At 45.7% G+C, this 25,169-nt stretch overlaps 1 gene segment (V, D, J or C); it reads right to left on the bottom strand.

Moving 5' to 3' along the window:
• Window positions 1–25,169, bottom strand: part of LOC102015697 — a gene marked incomplete in the record, with an annotated part of 840,941 nt that overhangs the window by 55,750 nt on the left and 760,022 nt on the right. Inside the window, 1 exon segment of the C gene segment in view lies at window positions 8,491–8,549. Coding sequence covers window positions 8,491–8,549 — 59 coding nt within the window.

The raw sequence follows: 25,169 nt of genomic DNA on the forward strand, positions 1-25,169 counted from the left end.
GCTGTTCTAAACCAATAGCAACCACCAACTACTAAAAATTTCTGGAAGCAATGCTTGGAAAATGAACTCGTTATAGGTGACTTCCACATAGTTTTCAAATATTTTGGGCTCTGAGTGGGTTTGGAGCCATTCTGACTCACCACTTCTGGGTACAGTGTTCTTATGCCCAGTTCCTCTCAGTGGCATTTTCCCTGTGTGTGCTATGTTCTCCCCTGGGACAGCTCCCTGAACATTTAAGGCTACTATTCCATCTGGGACAGAGTAGCCCGAATCACTGGATCTCCAAGTCCCACGGCTTAGTTCTGCCACTACCTCGCTTCTAGCACTAGGGTTCTTTCTGAGCTCCCTTTCCCTAGATCCAGAGCGAGGAGAGACAATTTCCCTATCTTACCCAGAGAGAAGAGAAGAAACAGAACTTGATGTCTGTAGGTGCTTTATCCAGTCTTGCTAAGAGGTGCTTTATAATGTAATTTTCACTATTAGAGTCTGAGCCATGAAAATCACCAATACTCATGCCTTTAATTTCTAATACAGAAAAGCAAAAGAGAAAAGAGGCTTCTAGGTAACAGAGTGGTTAAGACAGCTGGGGAAACCAGACTTGGAAAAGTACCATACTTCCAATTCTTGTTCTCATATATATATATATATTTCTTTCTTTTTTTTTCTTCTCCATTTTATCAGGCTGTCTTTGGTGCAAAGTAAACACACTCAGACTTTCACAGCTTTTCACCGTAGGTAGAAGAAATCTATTTGCCCCATGTTGTGCACATTACTCTGTGCATATATCTCTGGTATATCTTTACCTGCTTACCTATCATCTATTGTCTCAGGCGTAAGTGTGCCTAACAGTTAATCCTGTGCCTTGTCCAACCTGTAATTAACTAAATGCAGATGTGCTGTCACATCCGTAAACTCCACTGGGGACAAAAACCCTGGATTTTTTCAAGTTTCAACTTGAAACTGAGCCTTGGGCTCAGTACTTAGCCTTCCTACTTAGAGTAACCCTGTCCCATCCAGAGCTCCAGCTCTTAGTACCTTTGCAAAGATGTTTAGCATCCCCCAAAAGAGAAAACACCAGATTATTTGGTAAAATGAGGCTGCCTGACAGTCTGTCTGCGTCACTCTGAGTCTGCTGGTTTGTTTGTCTCTTTGATAGCCTATGTTTGTACTCTTTTTTTCTAAACATTTACAGAATTTAAAGTTAAAATTATCATACAACAGTGAGGAAGCGTCATTCTCTCTGAGTTCTCTTCTTATGTCACTTAGCACACCATGGCAGCAGCAAAAACAGAATTGTGAATTATATTTTCTAGTTATGAATTAAATATTCAAGACTGGAGTTCCTTTAGAAAACTCAGATATCTGACTGCCACTCATCTCTACCTGTTGTGAAAAAGGACAGGTGGAAATCTCTGTCTAAGCCTGTGTGGTCCAGTCTGACCCTCAGAACCTGACACAAGATGATTTCCTGACAGAGATGAAGTACTTACTGGGTGTGATGGTCAGTGTGGTTCCAGTTCCAAAGGTCGGTGTCTGACTTCCATAGTTAGACACACAGTGTGCCAAGCCATTGCAAAAACCCTAGCTCCAAACTCCCCAGTCTCTCCTGGAAGCCTCTGCCTGTGTCTTGTGAGCCTACTCTCTGCAATGCTTCCAGGAGATCAAAACCGCCAGTAACATTTTCCTACTATTTCCTGAGAAGCCAGGACGAAAGGCTGTCACTAGGGAAGACCTGACATGTATTTTGGTTTTTCTGCTAAACCTGTCTTTAGAGAGAACAGAAATCCTTTTTCTCTCTCTAGGTGGTATCTGTGCATCCACTGGGGATGAGTCTGGGCCCTCTGCTGTCCCCTCGGCCTTCCTCATCACTCCATGCTCCGTGTCTGCCCTCTTCCAGATCCTTCCCTTTGCCTCCATGGAGAACCACCCTCCAGCCCTCTGTTGTGGGTGCCTCTGCCGCACAGAGCCCCTTCCCCGGTCAGTGCAGTCATGCAGAGGGAGCTGGGGGGAGACCATGCTGCAAACAGCCCTGTCTGTGCCTTGCCCCACAGGAATTTTCAGGGGAGCATTTAAAAACCCGCACTGGCACAAATCATTGCTGGGCTGGAGAGGAGGTGCCACGAGCTATGCTACAGATGCAGTTATACCCAGAAGCAGAGAAACAGAGTAGCAGGATTTGACTGTTCTTTCTGCAGGGGAAAGGGTTTGTTTTACACAATGATGATGGAAAATTTTCTTTTACTTACTGGGAATGACAGTCAAACTTGTTCCTGTCCCAAAATAGAACCGGTTACCAGTGTTCCACTGTGATAGGAAGCTTAACAAAAACCAGGAGGAAGAGAGGGCCAGTGCTCACACCTGGGCCCCGCCGGAGGTCCTGGCAGGCAGGCGGTTCGCTCCCCCCAGCCTGTGGATGGCCATAGGTGCAGGGGTATTAGTAGGAAAGAGCCCCAGGCTCACAGCAGCTGTGACCACGTGCAGCCGGAGGGACAATTCCTCCTGAGAGTGGATGAAAAGGAAGGCTAATGTGCATCTTGTGCTGCTCGCTGTCTAATTAAAGGTGTAGGCCCATTTGTTTTATGCTTGGGTATTAAAAAAATTCTCCTTCTTTCAAGACTTAATTTCTCTCCTGATGATCATATGATTCTGAAATGAATTTTAATCAGGGACCCTTATGACATCTTTTGACTCTGGGAAGAATTTTATTTCTTTGAGAAACTTCTGGAACAATTCATTTGTCTAGATTAGCCTGGTCCAAAGCTCTGAGCACCCTGCCTCACTTGTGGGACACCTCATTGTCAGTGTCCACTGCCCATTCTCCGCACCCCCCTTGTTCCCCCACATGCAGTGAGAATGAGGCGGTATAGGACAGGTTGTTTTCTAAACAGCCACTTTCAAGTCCCACGCTCTCCATGCCACTTTTTAAAGACTAAACCTACAGTTGCCACTGTTTGACCTCTTTTTCTGATCACAGTTAACGTACTTCTGTTCCTTCTGCTTTCTTATCTCAGCCACTCTGCCAGCTGCACAGCCATTTGCACCCTGTGTACCTGACTGTCAGTCCCGCCACACTCCACAGGCAGCACCATGGAGAGACTTACTTGGAATGACTGATAGGCTTGTCCCCTGCCCAAACGTCAGCTTGTTGTTGGAGGATGTCACACAGCCATCCAACCCTTTACAATAACTGACAGGTGATGCCTAAGTAGCACAGACCCCGGTCTTTCTTGATACCACTTCAAAGGCATCTCAGGTGCTGCTCAGCATTACCTATGGGATCTGACTTGGAGCCACTGCTGGGCCAGATTCTGTTGGGGATAACAGGGAACTTGCTGAGAATGTGTACTTCACCACCTTGGTGCCATTAGAATTTCTGACATGCTGCAGATTTAAAAAGCGTCCTTGAGCCCTTGTCTCCGCCTCCCTGCCCTTTATTCCTCAGTCCGTTCAGCATTCCCATCTGCGTCTCATTTCCATCTCCAAGCCCTAGCTTGGTGACACCAGGTCCTCAGACGCCACTGATCTGCCTTCTCTGAGACAGCATATGCTTGCTGGCATGCCGTGATTAAAGGACTGGAAATGCCAGGCTTTCAGAGGCTGAGACGGGGCTCCCCACACCTTATCAGCTGGTCAATATGTTGTTCTCATTTGTCTGGCTAATGAAGGGCTGACCTTTCTAAGTGGATGCGTTTTCCTGAAATGACAACTGCCAGAGAGCTAACAACAATGGCTGTGTTCTGAAGGCACTTTTGGCCTTTCAGACCCTGTTGGCATATTTCAGTCAATTGGTTCCTGAGCTCAAATGTCAACCTCTCAGTGCTGGCTCTCACATTATGGTGCCTGGAGAAACTCAACAAAAAATGGGTGATATTGGTCCAACCTGTGCCCTGCTCATTAGAACCAGACATCACTGAGAGGCATCTTACGTATCTGAGACATCACAACAAGCGGGTATTCAGCCTAAGAGCAGTGCTGGCACATTCTAGCTGCACACCCACCTGGTGTGAATTTATGCTGCTACTCCGAGGAGCAGATAAAGACAGTGATGTCAGACACCTCCTCCACATACATAGAAGTGGCACTTCTGCTATCTGCCTGAGTGGCCAGGCCTGCACAGGAGCTCCAAAAACGCAGGGACTGGACTCATCTCTTTGTGTGAGAAGACATGGTCCTGGGTGGAGATCCTGGGAAAACAGTGCCCTCTAATAGCAATCGGAGTCGGGTGCCCCTCTCTGTGATAACTGCTTTCCCATTCCAGGCTTATCAAACTGCAGGGAAAGACACTCCTGCTTAAATGGTTTTCCCTGCCCATTTCTTACTGTTTTCATTTCTAAGCACCTGCACACGCCAAGCTCCAGGCTCTCCTTAATTCATGTCCATTTGGCTTTCGTAGGGCCCCTGCACAAAAGACCCAAGCCTGGACATGGGGATGCTGTGAGTTTGACCTTCCAGCCTATGTGGCGTCACTGCTACTAGAGTCCCCTTTCCACATAGCAGCGTCTCAGAGTTGTCACACGTCTCCCTGCAGCCAGGAGTTTTATGACGACTGACAGAAGGAACTTTATGAATCTTAAAAAGTAGTTGCATTTCTCTCTCTTCCCAGTGGGGTGCAGCCACAAACACACCAAAGCTAAATCTTTCTATCTGCTCTAATTATCAGCAAGGGTACAAGTCACCGTGAGGAGGAAGGCACTAAGCCTTGTATCTGAAACTCTTTGGAATTAATTGTAATCCTTTGCCTGTGGTTTCCGTGATAGGAAATGGACACAGTGGATGCTTATTTCTGTCTGCGCTTTCTTTCTTTTTGTAGTTTTGCATTTATAGAAGCAGTAGGAACATAGAAGGATTTGAAATAAGGCCTCAGATTCCTATTCAGGTTTCAGTTCCCCCTCTCTGCTTTCATTTAAAACCCATTCTGAATTGAAGATCATGTGCTATTCAAACTGCTCCCAATTATCCCGCTCCACTGTGGGTGATACCATGGGAACTGGCCTCAGGTGTGCCGAAAAGAATTTAAGATTGATATAAGGAAGAACTGCCTGGCAGAATGGTGCTAAAAAATAGAATTGGAAAGAAGGTAGGGCCTCAACTTCAGAGAAGGCCCTGAAAGCAGAGAAGAGTCTAGCTTTCCAAGGGGAAGGTCAAGGACAGCTTTACTCAACAAGGGAGAGAGCTGGGTCTAGAGTTCAAAAGCGGATCTGCATATTGAGCCTGAAGAGAAAAAAAAGACCTTGGATGACACTAGATAACTACAAGCAAGATGTGGTTTCCAGTAAGTATCTGTTCCTTTAAAGCTTGGCAACATGGGTGAGATTCCAGAATTCTCCACATGCTGCCGTCCTTTTACACTTACTTGGATGGACAGTCAAGGTGGTTCCTGGTCCAAACATCAACTTCCCAGAGGCAGCACTGCCACTGTTAGCACTGTAATACAGGTCCTTACAAGAACCCTGCAACAACCTGTGAGGTCACTGACATCTTACTATTTTAATTGTGGGGAAAATAAACTTACCCAATGGGGCCTGGACCAAGGTGGCCAGCCAGGTTTCTCCCTCTGAAGGTCGGAGGACCATTTCCACATCTGGCCTGCTGCTCTCTCGGGCCTGCCCCCACCGCTGTTTCCTTTGGTTTCTGTCCTGAAGCTTACTGATTTCTCAGCTCTTTTCTAAAGGTCTCATTTCCATTTAACAGCATCATTTTCAGGACAATTTCTCTGATCAGTTTTCAAGACATGTCCTTCCCTCCCTTCGAGGTGTCACACATTTCTGATGACAATGAATTGATTACAAGGAGACAGGAGGAGAGTGCTCAGCCTTTTGCAGGCTGACTAGAATTAGATGAGGTTTAGGCTTCAGCCTCATGAAACACTGTCTGTAGTGCTCTCCCTCACTCCCTGGCATACAAAAGGAAAAGAAAATGCTGGGTGCATTAAATGGAGCCTTCATACAGTGTGGCTTTTCTGTCTGTCTTGAACTTGGTGAAATGTAGGTAATAGCTCTCAGAAAATCTATATCTTGTTTTGGTGATTAACTATCCTGGGGACTATTTAGGTTTAACAAAGAAAGACCTTATTGTCGGGGAGCTCCACAGTCTCAGGAAAACTTGGACATCTAGTCAGCCAACAGTCTCAGCTCTGGCGTCTGACCTCACACAGCAACCAAGGGGACCACAGGGGAGGCGTTAGGTTAGGGGAGGGTCCAGAGGGGACAGCTTCTTGCATGTTTACTTGGGGTTGCTGTAAATTTCATCCCTTGACAAAATTTCCCATTGCTGACAGTCACAACCATAGGAATCCTTGGCTGTGTCTGGCAGATGATGCAAAAATATAAAGAGCCAAATTAAGGTAGGCTCATTATGTGGTACGATTGTGATCAAATCTTAGCCCAAAGTATAAAAAAACAGATTAGTTTAGTCCTTTAATTGAATTCAACTTTTAAACTGTTAAACTTTTTTTGACTTTATGCTATTCATCTCTTCAAGCAATTACTTATTAGCAAAAGGTTAAAACTTTAGCTTGGTTATTGTCATGAAAAGGGTGAGAGAAAAAGGCTAATGTCTAGCTCAGAAGAAACATCCATCTACTTTAAAGACAGGCATTTAAACAGCCCTTCCCAGCTCCTTATTACTCCTCAGTATCCACTGTGAAAGACCCCTCCCTGACCCCACACATTTCAGCTTGTATAGCACGTAAGCAAATCAAGTTCCTGCTCTCAGCTCAAATGTGTGGACACCTGTAATAATCTCTGTGTTCTGCGAAGGAAACAGAATTTAGTCCTGGGCTTCTTGGACTCTAGCCTTGTGATCTCTACATGTAAAGGGTCCACTGCAGAGGAAATCTGGCACACGATTACTGTCCAGAGCTCTGGAAGTATCCCGCCTCACATATGTTATCTCTATGGTTAGGCTGTCAAACTCCCTGGCCCATTCAGCATTTTAAAGCAAAGGGGCTGGTACAGCTTGCAGGCCCCAAAAGGAAAACCAAGTGCTGAGAGCATTCCTCTCTTCTGTCTGCGTTCTAGAAAGCCCAGCCTGGATCCCTGCCCTAGTCTGTTTCTAGGAAGTCATCAGAGATGAAACTGACTTTCTCATCTCCCACCTTGCCTGTCTATCCTGTGAAGAGACTGAGTCCTTGAGTCTCCTGAGATGTTCATGTGAATCCCCTTGAAGCTTTAATTTGATAGGACCTCAGAGACTGCTGCATGCATGAGATTTGACAACATCATGTATTATTCATTGTTTCTGTTGTCGAAGACGTGCCGATTTCACCCCTGCCGAGCAAGGCTCTTCTGTGCTTGAGAACTGCATGGCTAACCACACTGTGTGTTCTGCAGGCTGGGCCTGTCCAGAACATTCCATGCCCTGGGCCACAGGGCTGGCTCACTCATTCCTTAAACTGCATGCAGAGGGTCACTGAATCATTTACTTACTTCCCTCTCTCCCAGCCAGTTTTCAAGAGAACTTTGTCTGCTCTGTGTTTCCCAACATGCCTTTGTGTGACATCTTCCCTTGATCATAGAAAGCAGTGCTGAATAAATAAAGCTGGGCTTTCTGGCCTGTACTCAGAATCCAGGGCACTTAGCTTATGTCAAAAGGAGATTGGGGCGCTACAAGTTTTTCCCATTTTCCCTTTACCTGAATGTTATAACAAGCCAGTCTTCCCCGCTTTATTTTAAAGCACTACTCTGAGAAGCCCACCAGCAACTTAGATTTTCAAGAAGTTCCAAGAGCAACCATGGTTCTGTCCCTTCATATATAACATCTTATACTTTTTCAGCACACACACATCCTGACTGAGAAAACAGTGGGTGTGTGTGAAAGGGAGAATGTACTGCTCTATTCTCACGACTCAGATGACGGATGAATTTCCTCCTTATTCTCAAGAGAACTAAGTAAAGTGGAGGCCAAATTAATTAATTTTGTAACCAAGGGAAAAAATTGGCTAAAAGCTCTACCTGACTTAACCAGACATTTCTACCCATAGAGACCTTAGTGACTGACCGGACTGGGGAAGGAGAACAGTTCCTTTAAGAGAGATAAAATGAAGATAAAAGAAGAAATCTGCCTGTAGAATTTCTAACATTAGTTAATGAAAACACAAGGTCCCATTATTTCAGCAGATAAATTTGGGTGAGTTTTAGTATCTACATCAGGAAGATTTATATTTGGTCTACTAAATTTGCATAGTCACAACATGCCAATTTCCTTTCTATCTTTTTGGCAAACATTTCCAGGCCTTAGCTGAATCCCTCAGGATCCTATATTCAATTTTCCTCCCTGCACCAATAATTTCATTTAAGATGGATGATAGGAATGTTTCTGGATGAAGGTAATTTAGTCTTTGTACAATGGAATTCTAATCCCTCTGATGGGGGCCATGTACCCCTAGTGGAAATCTTAGATTTGGAAGCTAAGCAAGGATGCTTTGGAGAGGCAAGTAATTACAATAGGACATCTTTGAATCCTTCCTTCTCCCCATTCCCTTACATTTACTTGGATTTACTGTTAAGAGGGTTCCTTTTCCAAATGCCAGTTTAAAGTTGCTGCCTCCACTGTTCTCACAGCCTGCAGAGGCTTTACAAAAAATAGAACAGGGGCTTCCTTTGCAGAAAGGCCCTGGGTCTCAGCCCTGCACTGAACTACAGGTCTGCACATCATTTGACTGTAAGTCCAGGAGGCAGCTGTTGCAGGTGAGACCTCGGCTTCCAGAGGTCCACGGAGTCCTGACATATTTGTATATTTGAATACATATCTATATTTTAAAATATAAATTAAAAATTCTTTATTGTTCTTTTTATGGCTAAGCTGCCACCTTCACTTTGGTAATCCATTCCTTTTTTCTCCTTTCCTAATCGTCTCACCCCGGCTGGCGCTCACATAGCCGCTACTTTATTGCACTTTAGGGGACTGCCATTTCTGTGGCTGTTGTTGGAATTGCTCACACTGACTCACTAGATTCTGCTTTACTGGGAGCTGACTGCAGAAAGGGAGGAGAGTGAAGAAGAAAGCGAGAGCTTTCCCATCTCCCCTGGTCTGCTTCGCTGCGGTGGAGCCCACAGAACAAGTCTATGCCCTTCTGGAGAGCTTGCGGACACAGCCTGGAAAGGAGGCTGCAGGGAGCTGCGTGCAGCCTCAGTCTCTGTACTTACGTGGGTGGACAGTCAGCCTGGTGCCCTGCCCGAATGCCAGCTTCCAGTTACTCCCAGAGTTACACCCCAGCACACAGCTTTACGTAAACCTTAAACCAGGCCCTGTCACTCCCCCTGAGGAAAAACCGGGAGAAATGCGGGCAGTGTTTCCTTGGGGTGCTTGTTTTGTCCTTGCAAAGTCCTTTACCACTCTGGACATGTGCCAGATTTTTCAGTTTCTTTGCCAAATATTTAACATCTTTATTTTCCCTTCATAGAATTTAAACTTTCTTTCACCTTTCTTTCAACCTTTATAGAGCTCTTCCTAAAACAGCTGGATTAAAAGAATCTTTAAAGTCAGAAGATGCCAGGTCTCCTGAGTGAAGTTAAGCTGGCTTCCTCCTGAAAGTTTCTGGTTTGAATCCTAGGGTCTGCTCTTCTGGGACTCAATGAATCGGGTTAAAGCAGGGTAGGTAAAAGGCGAAGTGGGAAAGCCGGGAGAAATCCTGGGCCTGAAATTTTCTTGTCCCTCCACACGGACACACGGATTGATTTTTGTGCTCATTCCTTTCCCCCTAGCCAGGGCATTGCTAGCACTTGTCACTAGCAGAGAGCCATCCGCAAAATCAATTCCAAGAGACACCAACCCACATGCCCTTTAGTCTTGAAACAGACATGTTTTTTCTTCCCCTGGGAAAATGTGATTGAGAAACAATTTCCAATTTTGCAACGCGAAGAGGATTAGGAGAAAAATCTGTTTGCCTCTGTTCTCCTCCTTCCTCCTCCAGGCTCCTCTTCAATAGTTTTAAACTATTTATAGAAACATCCCCTTTAGGGTTAGGGGAATGTGATAAGTTTCTAATCTCTTCATCTTTTTTTCTTGCTATCTATTTACTGCAGTCACATATTTACAATCTAAATTTACATTTCATTTCCATTTGCAGGCACTTCTAATGTACTTCTCTATTACTTCCAGAACACTCTGTGTAATGATAAACTCTATTGAAATAAACAAAATCTCAAGGAGTTTTTAGGGCTGGAGGCTGACACTTCTTTCTATTCAAGACAGTTTGGGATGAGCACATTATAACTCCTCCAGGCAAGACCAAAACAGGGGCAGTCCGGTCAACCAAGCACTAGGCTTGCAGGGGTGACATGCTATATCTAAATAACTATCTATTGAACATTGCTCCTTGGGATTAATTTGGATTTTCTTTTTAATCTAGTTCCCAGATGTCAGATTCCCATCTCTTTAGCTCTTAGAATCTCTCTGACAGGGAAAGCTTAAGGTAAATCTCATGGATGTTTTTTGAATCTCAACCAGTATTTCATCTCTGTACACCTCACAAATAAAGGAGCCAAAAATGGACAAATACAACACCTTTGGGAAAGAATTTATAGCCATTCTCTGGGAAAGATGAAAACTCTGAATAAAATGAAACTGTGCATGCTTTCTGTTTCCATTTATAATATCCGGAGGATTCTAAGTACCCAGTCTAGTTGGGAACATGGCAGCTCTCTCACTGTTCCTTATGCCCTTATACAGGTCAGCATAGAAATGCTTTTATATCTGATGCTGTCTTAGGCACAGGGACTTCAGGAAGATCATATGGAGGTAACACAATGCTTAGAAAGACATTTTTATTCTAGCCTTTATGAAGTGGATAAAAATGTGGTCATGAGAGTAGAATGTTTAGTTCATATCTTTTGGGAGTATGAACAGAAGTCAAACCTCAAGCCATTGTTTGGAAAGAGCTTCCATTGTCATAGCAAATAGAGACTTCATGAAGCAAAATTTCAACTACATTGAACCTAACCAAAATTAGGTTTGTTTTGAGAATGGTGGGGCAACACTCAAAACATCCCTTGGCTGGAGAGGAGGGAGAGGCTGTGACTACAGGGTTAGGGAGTCTTTCTCTTCCACTCCGGGGCTTCGCTGCTACTTTTTCACCGAGGGGCATAGAAATGAGTGGGTCCCAAATGGGGCTTCTCTGATGCACACAGCCCAGCCTGGGCAGGAGCGAAAATGTTCCATGAGGACCCAATTAGGAACACAGCAGGTACCAGCATCCTGGGCATGTTTTCACAAGTTCATGTTCTTTCTGACTAATTTTTATGCCTGATTTCAATCTTGTCTTTCCCTGCAGTATCAGTTTACCATCAATATTCGTATCAGAGAACAGATTTACCTAACTAGCTTGGCGCTAAGATTTTCTGTAATGGGGCGTAGATAATTTGCCCCCCAGCTGCACCCACATAGAAGCCTTGGGAAGACAAGGAGGCGACAAGAGTGGCCATGCATCTGTTTATATGAGCAGCCACACCTCACCACTGCCTTTCGGGGCAGGTCAAATTGCACAGCCCCTGCCACTGTCCTGTTCTTGAGTCTAACTGGCCCTTCTTCTCTCCCCTTTCCGAGTGTTTTCTCCCCCTGTGCACTCAGACTTCAATTCTAGTCGTCTGTCACACACACCTCCAGCATTAACACAACAGCCTTAACCTTCCCAAATGCAGTACTTAAAGGTGTTGAAGACAGTCCTGAAGGGGCTCCTGTCTGCAGCTGTCCCCGGGATCATTTTCACCAGAAAGACTCCTGGTGAAAGGCTGCTAAGAACTGAAAAATGTCCACTGAATTTCTAAGGGTGGTGGCTTATATTTAGAGACACATAATCTTCATTAAAACATACCTGGTCTGACAGTCAGAATCGTTCCTTTTCCAAATGTCAGCTTAGTATTGGTGCCGGTATCACACAATGATGTGAGACTCTACAAAAACCTAGTCACTCAAAGTCCCCTAGGTTCTTCCTTAAATGTTTACTTGCCGTGCAAGAACCCTCTGCTAAAGCCAGCTTTTTACAATGAGGGACTGGTGGCAGGGTTTACGGACAACCCCGGGCCTTCTTTTTTTCTTGCACTTATTGTCATTTTATTGAAAATGTGCGAACATGTCTCACAATTGCCTGCTTGAGATGGTAAAACAGGAGCAGGAACTGCCTCTCCCATTCTACAGAAAGGAAAATAGAGGCTCAGAGATTTAATTGATTTTTGCCTTAGTCCCATGGAAAATGCCATCAGTTAAGACAACAGCAACAGCAGCAACAACAAAACAACAGCCACTCAACTTTCTAACAACCCGGCTCCAAGGTTCAGGGCTGCATTGGCACTGTCATTCTTACCTATTAGGTAAAGGCATGCGTGGGAGTAAACAGCTGTGTTCCGTGTGAAGTGGGAATACATCAGCAGTTGTTTGAATTAGTCCATTAGTGGGATTGCTGTGGCTTGGACTTGGGTTATAAAACACAACTGAAAATGTGGAAATGAGGGTTCTAGAGAGGAATTAGGAGGTACTAGTTATTCAAACTTACATGGGTTTATTGTCAGTTTCGTTCCTGTTCCAAAGGTGAGCTTTTCAGATGCCCCTGAGCTACACACCCACAGACTGCTTTACAAATTCTGCATGAAAGACCCTCCCAACAAGTATGAGGAGCCTGGGCTCTACCCAGACTCCCAGGGGCGCCACAAAGGCAGAATCACAGTGCTGTGCAAATATATAGTTGTGTGGTTATTCCTGGAAAGGGAGAGAGGCATGGGGAAAAAAAATAATCACTCTTTTTCCTAACAGCCCAATAGATTGTTATCTCAATAATTAGTTAGGTAATTAGTTAATTCAGTTGGTTGGCAGGTGCAGTTTATTTCAGAGAGTTCTGGCTTGGGGGTCAGAAACATTTAACTTTGAAACCTAGGGAAAACTCTGTAACCTGCCACATCTCAGTTTTCCCATCTGTAAAGTGGGGAAATAGTAATAGCTTGATGATGTTGTTGAAAGCACTAGGGATATGTAACTGGTTGGCAGTGGACCTGTTGCTCAGTCCCTGGCTTTCTAATTGAAGATGCACTTCTTTAAGGGATATTTTCACAGCTACCGAAAGCACAGTGTTAATGACTTTCCCCTAAGGTGCAGTCTCCTTCCTAATAAGCATTTAGTTCTGGAATCTCAGTGCTGTGAATTAAGTGCCAGGTCCTCTTCCTTACTCCATCAGCTTGAGTGAGTTACTCCAACTCTTTGCTTCCCTAAAAGTGTAAAACAGTTCTCTTCTATAAAATGAGGATGACAGCACTAACTCACAGAGCTGGTACAAGGTTAATGAGAACAACGGGTAGGAAGTCTGCAGCACATTGTCTAATGTACGGTAAGCAATAAATGAATCTTTATTCTTTCCCTCCCATGAAGACAAACACACTGCCAGCATTCCTCTTTTCACAATGATCTAAAAATCTGAAAGTGTTTGGGAGCTTTTCTTTCTCTAGCTGATAAATGAGCATACCTTTAAGGGCACAGAAAAACCAAGCAATTTGGCAAAGGGGTTAAGTGACTTGAGAGAGCTCAGAAGAAGCTGTGCCCAGCTGCCTGCCTGGTCCACCTCCCTCCGGGGCGTGGAGGGAGCACTTTTTAGCCAGGCAGGACTTGAATATAGGCAGAGATAAGCAAGAAGCTACATCCCCATTAGCTGGTTTGTAAAGGATTTCAGATCACATTCAGGAAGACGGTTTAATGCTTTCTTCCACTTACCGAGATTCACTGTGAGCTTCGTTCCTTTCCCAAATGTCAGTATAGAGCTGCTGGTTTGCTGAACACTGTGCTGAGAGGCTTTGCAGAAACAGGTAGTGTCCGCTTAATGAGGCCACCCTAGCAGAGCTTCTCCAGGACTAGGCCTTTTCTCCACTCTCCAAGTTCAGACGAAGGACAAGTGATGCTGTCTTCCGTTTAGGTATATCCTATGGCCTCAGGGCTGAGGCATGTCCAAATATATGATGTGCACTTCAACGTGCGGGAAGGCTCGGCAAACCAATTGTGTATACACAGTCCTTGGTCCAAGGCAATCCCATAGCTGATGCAGTCTATCATAAAATGTAAGCTCTTGCTGGAGAAGAAATTAGTTTTGCAGAATTTATAGATGGTGTTGGGTGGTTACAGTCTTTGTCTGTAGATAGGGTGAGCCTTTGCCTTCAGCCTTTTTCCAATCCTGCCTCAGTTTGCAGATGGCTGTGCCTTTGCCCTGCTATTAAGTCCAGTTATTTCTCCGACCTCAGCAGAGTTTTTCTTTTGACAAGCACAGAATGATTTATCTGCATGTGGAATTTGGAATTCTGTTTTGACTTCCCTAAATTTTGTACAAAGGGTATTTGGGATGCGAAACATGTCACCATGCCAAGGACTGTGCTCTTTCCCGTCCCTTGAGTCCGGGCTGCTCAGAGCTAGGAGATACCTTGGTATTTGCCCTGGGCTTTGGTGTCAGACTCAGCTGTGTGTCCTTGAGCAAGTTCACAGCCTCTCTGGTCTTCACTGTCCTCATTTGCCAAACTAAAGAGGTGGGTCAGGAGAACTTCCAGGACTTTCTAAGCTGAAAGACTTTGATTTTCTGCATCTAGTTTATCAAAAAAATGTGCAGTTTTTTCTCACTGGCCCATCTGATCTTCCTCCTAAACAAAATAAATAAGCAAACAAAGAAAAGTAGGTCTCTACTTGTTAAATAAGGAAGTGGAGTTTTCAGAGCCTACCATCTGCCTTAACATTTGATCTTTTTAGAAGTTTGAAGCAAGAATTTTGGAACCAACCCATCAGAATTATCTTTTTCTTAGTATCTTCCAGATAATTAAAAACCAAGCCAAATAAACTGACACCTTTGTTTAAAGAGCACTTACTGAGCTTCTCCCACTTGAGCACCTGTTCTGGATGTACTTTCTGTGTCCTCCCTTCCCTCAGGAGCTGCTACCTTTACATAAACTACATACTTTACATAAACTACTCTGCTGACCCACGGAAAAGGTGATTTGATATTTACAGCCTTTTCCCACTGGATAAGAGAATTCATTATCTAGCCGAGTGTTTTAGCCCTTTGATTACCAAGTGTTAGGTACTGAGGGATTCTCCTACAGCACTTCTGACTGGAGGTGTCACCTAGGCTTACAGCTAACCGAGCCCCTTTCCAAAGTAGAAGGTCTCAGTGCTCTACATCCAGTTCCGGGCCTTTTCCCCAGGTTCTTTTTGTGTTGGGCTAAGGCTCCCTCCATGCAGACCTAGTCCTATCTCCAGGATGAGAGGGTGCAAGAGGAGGCCAGCTTCCTGAGCAGTGATTTGCAGTTGCCCTACTTCCACTGAAGCAGCCCAGGATCAGGCCATGAGGAGGGCAGGACCAACCATGGCAGGGTGGCCCAAAGTTCCTCTCGCTCCACAGGGAACAGTGACTTCATTTTTTTAAAAATCTAGCTGGCTGCTTCTTGCTGTCCTTGCTACTGTACAGATTATAATAAGATAATTGTCAGTGGTTATTGCTGATTTTGACCTAGGCAAGGAAGGACACCCCAGGGACCATCAAGTATATGAAGATGCTAGACTCCCCTTTTCATTTCTGGAAGGACAAAAAGGGTCACTTCTTCCTGGACTGTTGGGAGCCTGATTTTGGAGATATTCTTTTTTTGGAGACATTATTCTTAAAATACTCTCTCCCTGTAGACTTTACACATCAGTTTAAGAAAATGCAACTGGAAAGATAAGCCTCCCTATAAAATGATGGAGTATATGCTAAAGTCAATCATAATGATTTTGATAACCTTAAGTTTTAGGTTCTCCATGCTGTTGTGCACAAATTTTTGAAACTAAGCTACTTACTCAGGGCCACTGCTAACTGTATCCTCGCCTCTCAGCTAAGTCTGTTACTCATCCAGTCTCCTGCCTGCTGACAAAAGCCCCATCTCCCTTCAGACAATGACAGTGTCTCCTCAGAAACTGATCCAGATGATCCCTGGGAAAAGCTGTAGTCCCTTAATAAATATTTGTTAACTTGAATTGTGTTAAACATTCCTATTTTGTTCATATTCCTTAAGGAGTGCTTAAATCTTTCTGACAATTTTCAGTTGGAAAGAAAGTAATTCTTCCAGATATCACTGGCTGAGTTTCATGGTTTCTTCAGTTGCAGCTCCAAATGTCAATGTACTGTTAATCCCACACCCTCAAAGTGGGCACCTTTACAGAAACTAGAGGTGTCAGTGTGGTTCACAGGGACGTGGCACCAACTGTGCTCTTGGCTTGACAGAGAGAAACTCCTTTGCTCCCTGAGGAGTTCCTGCTTCCTTGGGGAAAAGCTGCCCTTCTCTCTTTTGGAGTAGATAGGAGGGGCAGAGTAGATTTTAGCGATGAAGATGATAAATAAGATATCAAAATGTCATCACTCTATGCAGAGCCTTTTTCTGGGGACCAAATTGATGGTTTTCCCAAAGGCTGTTTTCAGTACTTTTCTCTCTTCCAGATGCAATAATAAGGGGATTGCAAGTTGGCATCTGGGTCTGGGCCTCTAGGCTCTGATGAATCATACATATTGAACCAAGAAATTATGCTACCTTCCAATGAAGAAGTATGTTTCTTGCTGGGCAAGAGGGAGTTCAAGCAACAGGAGAAAATAAACTAATAACTCTCAGGCCGGTTCTGCCACTTTATACTTTAGTATCCAAGAACGTGAGACCCAGAAGGGAACTTAGTGGTTGATGCTGAATCTCTGGGAGATAAGTTTGTTCGAGGTCACGTAGGTAGATGAAGGCAGAGCAGAGCTGAGACTGGAACTGGGGATGCTGGAGCCGCAGCCCTGCTTTCTGCTGCTTCCTTTTTGTGCCTCAGGAGGGCAAGGGCTTTCTCTGGAGATCCTGTCTGCAGCGGCCATTGGCTGACCCAGGGTGTGATTCTTCTCTTTAAATAGTGGATAAGTCATACACAGGAGGATGCGGCACACAGCTTATGATTTTAGGGAGATATAGAACTTCCTCATTCATTTTAAAAATTATATTTTGAAGGCTGCAGGCAACAACAATTGATAGCAAGAGAAATGGCTCATGAGATCCCAGGGAAGCCAAGGAAAAGATAGAGCTTGAAGAATTTGCCCTTTACCAAAAGGATAATCCAACAGGGAGCTGGTTCTGATTATTCTCTCTGCAGGACTCATTACGGGGAATGACATCGAGAGCAGGGATGGCAAACACAGAATGCTGTGGCGCTGCCTCCCGCTCCTGTGCCCAAGGCAGATGCTGCTCACGGACACTTCGCTCTTTCCTTCCACGCAGAAGGGAGCTCAGACTCCTCCTCACACTGCGCTCCAGGCAGCCACGACTGGGGGTCAGCTCTTGGCAGCTGAGATGCACCCTCCCCGCCTGGGAGAGCAACTGCAGAGATCTTATGGAAGGCTTGAGATGGCAGGAGCCAGTCCGGGTGTGCACAGCCCCATCACTAACGTGGCTAGGTCAAGACTGGTTTCTCCACATGCTGCTTCAGAGGTGGCACAGAGACACCAGGGAAAGCCTTTCTTCCTTACAGCTTTGCTTCAGACCTTGGCTTCGTAGAGGTCACAGAGCAAAAACCACGGCACTGTTCCTTATGCGTCTTATTCACACGTCAGAAGGATCCTTCCCCAAAGCAGAGCCCCTGTAACGAGTGTGTTGCCTCTGCCTGGGAGTGGAAGATGTCCATCCCCGTTACGCTTGTCCTTTCCCGATATGCTTCTTGCTGCCCATCACCCCAGCTCTGTCCCAGGATCTTGGAATGGAAGGTGGCACTGGAAGAAAGTGGTGCAGAATCTTTCCCTGGAGCACTTACCTTGTTACCACATATTCACAGCTTCCTAGGCCTTTCCTTAATCTCACGTTTCTAGTCTTTCAGAGGAGATCCAGTTGTTGTATCCATACAGATAAATTTCTCTATATTCTCAACTGTTAAAGATGCCTTTTTGTCAGTGAAAATGTCCACTGTCCTCTCAGGATACTACCTCACATCCTTGAAGACAGGCCTCTTTGGGTGATTGGTGGGGGAAGGGCCCTATGGGCCAACAGAGAAACAGCTGCCAGAGGCAGGGCTGAAGGGGAATGGAGACAGAAGAGCAGCTTTGACTTGTATTGTGAACAGAAATGTTTTCCTTCCCTGACCTATTTTCTGTCAACCTTCAGTATGACCTACATATGGAGATGGGATTGTTAGAGCAGCAGAGGGCGCTGCAAGGTCAATAACAAAGCCACCCGCCTCAAAGGACTCTGGGAGAAAAGTCCCCTTCCTGAGTGACTGGAGTGATAACACCCAGACTGTGGAACAAGATGGTTTTGCTCATTAACTCCTTAGGCTCCACGCTATCGAGGCCTCTCTTGACTGGTGATTTGGGCCAATGCGAGGCAGTCCTGCTTCTCTGTGGGTGAAGGTACCTGCAGTGCACTTGGTTCCTTAAGAGTCACTCTGGCGGTAGGCAGCAATGCATTTAAGGGAGATAGGCTAGGGACACTGAAGGACGTGACGTCTGTAGTGAGTTACCAAATCTTAAAGGTCTCTCCTATCCCTAAATTTTGGGGTGACTGAGTCCTACCACAGTTGCAACTTTTGGAAGACCTAAGAACATTGGGCTTGAGACCTTATTTCTCCTGCTCTTCATACTCTTCAAGATTGGGAGGAACACAGCTGGCTCAGGTCTCTGGGGATGTAGTGCTTTGTGACACCGTGTTTGTAGCACTGAGAGCAAATTAAAGATGTGAAGTGTTTTTTTTTTTTTTTTTAACCATTGATTGGTACAACATGTCTTTTGCCAGATTTCACAACTTTACTTCTTCAGATCTACTCAGCATCTTTTCTCTGAATAGCTTTGATGAGAATAATGCTCTTTGGAACTATATTCATCTGTCTAATAAAAAGGATAATAGCAACAGCAATACCTAATATTCTTAGGTCATTTATATGCTGGATGTATTGCATGTATTATTTCCTTTTATTTTCCAATACTCCTGTCAAAAGGCTATAGTTATTATCTGCACTCTTGTAGATGGAGAGATTGAGGCTGGGAGGGGTTAGGTCACACTGAAGGTAACACAGCAAGTCAGTGCTAGAGGGATACGAACCAGGAAGGCTGGCTCCAGAAGTGCACTCAGCCATGACCTTGCATGGTTTTCTGAGCAGAGCCCTCCCTAAAGGGAGGCTGTTCAAGGAATGTTGGGAGGACACTAGAGGGCAGAGAAGATTTTGACTTTGCCACCCCAAGTAGTACTCAGTGTCTGAACCTTTATGTGAAGGATAAGGGGACAGGATGTGCCCCTCTGGGTGAGGGTGCGTGAAGTCCAGGTCTCTGCTCTTGGACATGTCAGATGTAGCTGAGGTTGGGCAGGTAAGGAGGAGAGCAAGTTCAGCTTGGAGAGCCCTCAGCCTGGTAGAAATAGCAAGCCTGGTAGGGACTGAGCAGATCCATGGTTTGGGAGGCCTGGGAAGGACCTGCCCACTAGCAGCCTCTGCCTAGGTGTGGCAGCCCCTGTGTCCTGAGCCTTCCTCTTCCACGTCCAGGGGTCCTGGGGCTGTTTATATTAGGACTTCAGCCCACGTGATATCTGCTTTTGGAGTTCTCCATGCCTAGGTTTGCCAGATAAACTACAGGGTGTGCAGTGAAATTTGAATCCCACATAAACAATGAATACTTTTTTAGCATAACTAACCCGCATATGGCATGTTTCAAATATTCTTTAAAACTTTTTTAATTTGAAGTGTACATTTAACTGGGTGTCCTGCATTTTTATTTGTGAAATACAGCAATCTTATCTGCGCCAGTGGTGAATTTTTGAGTACAGAAATCTGCTTTCCTTTATCACATTTTTAGACATTTATTGATTGTCTATTATGTGGCAGACACAAGCCTACAGGCTGGGAATGTTCAGTGAAAAGATAAAGCCTTTAAATTACTGAAGCTTCTGCAATGGTGTGTGTGTGTGTGTGTGTGTGTGTGTGTGTGTGTGTGTGTGTGTGTTGGGGGTGAGTTGAAAGAGAGCGGAATAGATGCATGAATCTAATGATCTCAGATGGCGACCTGAGGGGGAAATGGGGACAGATAAGTAACAGGATGGTGACGAGTGAGGTCGGGAAGTGTTTTTCTTGGGGTGCCCAGAGTCTTTGAGCTGAGATTTGTGAATAACTCAGAGTTTTAGACAGCTTAAAAAGTGAGCAGATAGAGCACCAGAAAGGAGACAGCTCCAGCTGAGAGGGAGCAAGACAGCAAAAGGCAGATGTGGGTGAGGCTGGAGCGGAGGCGGAGGATTTACACGGCATCACATGATGTACCTTTATAAAGACCTGGAGAATGGATTTTCTAGGGACAAGAGCAGAAGTGGGGAGATGGGTAGGGAGCTACTGCAGTGGTCCTGGCGAGAGACGATGGTGTTTCCGGGAGGTGGTGGCAGTGCAGACTGGAGAAGTAGTGTACTGGAGATGTATTTTTATGGTGCAACAGACAGGTCTTACTGATGAGTTTGATACAGAGAAAAGGGAGACGGAGGAACTCTTACAGACACTCCTAGGCTCCGGGGAATGACTTAGTGTTCTCCTCAAGAGCAGTGCTCCCCAAATGCTGTGCCGTGGAAAATCGTGTTTGGATGGCGTGTGGCTGGGAGGGGCTGGCTCAGGGGCCCCTCTGAGCACTATCTCAGCAAGCTTGTAACCCACTCCGGCAGTTCACCCACCAGTAAGCTCTGCTCTGGGGAGGAATCTTCCCATGGGAGCCAAGTGTGTGCTGTACAGGGCCCAATGGGAGATGGGGAGTCATGCTACGCAACGCATTCCTCCAGCGTCTAAAATCAAAGATCTCTTGAATTCCAGGTTAGGATAGAGTTCAGAAACAATCTTGCCCAATCTTCCCTCCTTCTTTACACAGAAACTACTAATTTATTCAGTCTATTAAGAACTATGGAGTTACTCATTCAAATATTACATTCATTGAGGTCCGTAAGTGCATGCGGCAGTGTGAAGTGCTGTGGGACAGGTCTCCTGTAGTGTGACTGGCGGGGGGACACACCAGTCTGTGACCGGAGGATACACAGACACAGAGCAAATCGCTCTCACAGCGGCTGGATATTCAAGCTCCCTCTCTTCCTTTCTTTCTTCCTTCTTTTCATCCTTCCTTCCACTTTTCAGAATTAATTCATTTTCATTTTTAAAAATATTAGTTCAAGACAAGCCAGCATCACCATAACCAGAAATTTCCTTGGTGGAGACTTGTTCAAGAGCCGCATCTGAAGCGGTCACATGACCGCCCGGGCCTCCTGCTTCCCCTCATTTCCCTCTCGTCCGCTTCCTGTCATAAGCCGTTAGATGGCCCCAGAGGTCTGAGAAACTCTGTTTTTAATTCTATATCTTCTGCCCTGGTACAAAAAGAAGATGATTCTTATCTTGGGCTTCAGCCTTTTGTTTTTCTGTAAGTGGATTCATTTGTTGACCTTTCTCTTGTTCTGTACCCCATTCTCCTTTCTATACCCCTTTTCCTTTTTCTGATTTTTATTCTTGTGGCACCGGGAATTGAACTCAGGACCTTGCACCTTGCCCTTGCCAGGCAGGTGCTGTGCCGCTGAGCTATATCCCTGGCCCTCCTCTCTCTGCTTTTGAAGAGTTGGCCTCTTTCCCTTGGTTTTTCAATCATTCTCTGATTTAAACTTTCATATTTCATCCTTTTCTTTTCTCTCCCCTTGAGTTCCTCTGTGCTGGGCCTGTGCTGGGCTCAGTCCCTATTTTTTCTCTTCACAGGTAAGGACACACTATGTGACCAATTGACCCAGAGTCCCCCAGAGCAGACGGTGGCAAGTGGCAGTGAGACAATGTTGCTCTGCACTTATAGTACCGGACACTCAAATCCAGATTTATACTGGTACCGAAAAGTGGCAGATCAGTCTTTGCAGTTCATCCTTTACAGGGATAACAGCTACTCTCGTGATGCAGATTTTGTTCAAGGTCGATTTTCTGTGAAGCATAGTCAGACCCACAAAACCTTCCACTTGATCATCTCCCCTGTGAGGACTGAAGACAGGGCAACTTACTACTGTGCTTTAGAGTCTCACGATGCTGCAGGTGCTTGGGGAGTCTGCACACAAACCCCTGGGCACGGCTTGGCAGAGCCTCCCAGGGGAGGGGACATCCTGGACCTGGTTTCCTTCTCTCAGTCATTTGGGGTGCTAACCTGGCCTTTAGAAGTGCCCTGAAGTGACCACTGACTAACAAAAGCCCAGTCATATCCAGGGAACACTCTGGCTTCCAAAGGCAGAGTGTCTCCCACTTCCGACCCAGTGGGCCCTTGCCCCCAGGTGCCTCGTGGTTGACAATGGAAGGGTGCAGGGCTGAGTGTACCATCTGTGTGTCCCCATGCCTGTGCTTTGCTAGCCAAGAGGGTATCAGAATGATGCATGTGAAGGGCCAATTGTAGGACTGGCCTAGGCAAGTCTTTATTTTAATCTCCATGGTCATTTTTTCATTATTGTAAGTTGGCCTATTATCATTTCTCAAATCAAGTTGGACACAAAGTTAGGAATTTTTAAAAGATTTTAAAAATGATGTTTTTTGATTTACCTTTTGTCTGCATCTTACTACGTTTAACTACCTTATTTCTCCTGGATATTCTCTGATGATATTCTCTTTACTTTGTCTGGAGAACATTTTCCTTTCACTGAAGAATATCAAGGCACTCCTAGATAGCTGCGTGTGAATCTCAGAATCCCAGTTCTCCAGGCCCCGTGTTTGGAGGGCAGTGATGTCCCCAGAGAGGGTCATTTCCTCCAGGGGAAACTGACTGAGTGTTGCTGTCATAGATGTACCTTGGTCCCTTTGACTCAGTCCCTTCTATTTCTACTGACTTCTCTGCCCTAACAGATGATTAGAGTTATCAGACACAGTCTTCAAAACAGAAGAGGCATTGGCATTGTTTTACAGGAAATACACTGAGGGCCAGGGAAGAGAATGATAGATTCAGAGTCTTACAACTGGTTAGGATTGGACACAGAGGTTCGGTGCTGCACTTCCACGGCTCTCCTGGCCACTGTACCCCAGGAAGTTTTACCCATAGGCAGTTTGGGTCGCAGTTTATCTTCACATCAAAAACCATGGGTGTAACTGGGCCTGGTGGTGCACACCTGTAACTCCAGCATTCTGGCAGCCTGATGCAGGAGGATTCCACCTTTGAGCCCAGCCTGGGGAACTTAGTGACCTAGTGAGACCCTGTTTCAGAATTAAAAAAAGGGCTGGAGATGTAGCTCAGTGTGAAGGTCCAGGGTTCAATCCCCAGTAATCCCCTCCTCCCTGAAACTGGTTGGAGAGTAGCTACCATATGGAACAGTGGAAAGACTGTGGGGTGAGGGAGCCACAGGACTCGGGCACACAGCCCAGACTCCTGGAGCTTCTGTTCTGCCACCTAATGAGTGTGCCACACAGCCATGCATGGTCTCATGTGCAGTGGCCCCAGATCTCCCCCGGCTCCTGTCTTAAATCTTTTCTGGAGGCTCTTTTGGTGGGAGAAATTAGTGGTTCTCTGATGTGCTAGGATGTTTGACCGCTGGCACATCAGCAGAGGGGAGCACCTTTGCTGCTGTGATGGGACAGCCCTGAAGTTCAGTCCAGCTGATTGGCACTCCTTTACTTTGGGGATGCAGCGTGCTCTTGGATGGGAACTTTGGCCTGATACTCCTGAGGCCTTCCTTGGTTCTGTTTCTGGCACTATTCCTTCTTTGGTGAATAACTTTAGACATGGTGCATACTTTTTGAGTGGGGACTTTTTCCACCTGAAAATGAACATCTTTTCATTCCTAGCAATTTCAGAGAAGCATTCTGATATAACAAAAGGGAACTGAAGCCAATATTTGAGAAATAGGCACTCTTTACACATGCAAGGTGAAGCTCTGTGGAACTGCTCTCTCCTGGGTGGAACTGGCGCATCCATGCAGACTTCCTTAAGCCCAGCACTCACTGGTGGAGGTGCTGCCTTCTTTCATTAGGTTGTGAAGACGCCATGCCACGTGGGAGTTGCAGTCAGTAGCGGTAGGGAAATTTGTGAGAGTCACTTTCTCACTTGTAATGTCATAACCCCCTGCTTGTCACCACATGGGAGCTAAGGAAACCACACCTTGGGGTTGCTAGGGCTCTGCTGCCCAGGCGGGGGCCCCTGGGGAGAGCTGAGGCCTTGCTGAGGCCTTGCACAGGCTCCAAGCTGCACAAACTGCTGTTCATTGCTATGATAGTAGCAGCTGCAGCAGCAGGAAACCAGAGCTGTGTCCCCCAGGTGGGAGCCTCAGGCTTGGGGCCCAGGAAGCCGCGGTGTGACCTATAAGCTCAGTTTGGCCTTCAGCTGACTAATATGCGTTCACAGAGCTGACTTCCCCGCACGGTGGTCGCAATGAGTAAAGCCAGAGGCAAGGTGCACATAGTGTGGTTTAATAAATGCAACAGAGACAGGGCTAAGAAAGACGGCCAAAAACAATCAGCATCAAAGACCCAGGCAAAAGAATCGGTGTCTAGTGATCTCTAACTCCCTGTGTACACATTGGCAGGCAAAAGACAATAAAGACACTGTTTTTGCAGGGAAAGATAGACGCCTCATTTCTCTCCCTTCCTCTAAAAACTCTTGCACAGTGAGTCGTGCGAAAGCAGGACCCATGTCCTACTCATCGGTGTGCCCTCAGTACAGTGCCCGAGACTCAGTCAGCCATGCATGTTAAATCAATTAACAGAAAGAAGTGCCTTTCCTCTGTATTTTACTCTGATCTCTGCTAATAGAGTGGACAGTGCTTAGATGAGATTTGAGAACCCCCACTGCTGCTTAGAGGGTATTAGGGCAGTGATACGGAATTCTGTAAAGTACTGGGAAAAGCGGAAGGCGCTGACCTTGTCCCTCCCCGCTACGTTGCCGTATAACATCGCTAGTGTGGCCGCTGGAAGGGTGTCGAGGGAGGATGAGCCACAGGAGAGGAGGATGAGGATGCTTCTGGGGTGGATCTGGTGCTGGGCGGGGCAGAACCTGCCATGTGTAGGTAAAAGGACACTTGCTTTCCTCCTCTCAGGGCCAACTCTCCTCCCAGAGACTGGGGCAGGGATCTGTTAGTTCCCACTTTCTCCTTTGGAGAGAAAGAAAGTGAAAAATAATGATGTATTATTTTTCAATGTGTATCTGTTGTAGGAATAAAATAAAATGGAATTTTATGTGTATATATATATATATACACACACAC

This window comes from Chinchilla lanigera, unplaced genomic scaffold (assembly GCF_000276665.1).
Source record: "Chinchilla lanigera isolate Chin_1 unplaced genomic scaffold, ChiLan1.0 scaffold00008, whole genome shotgun sequence".
In the NCBI taxonomy this organism is placed as follows: Eukaryota; Metazoa; Chordata; class Mammalia; order Rodentia; family Chinchillidae; genus Chinchilla; species Chinchilla lanigera.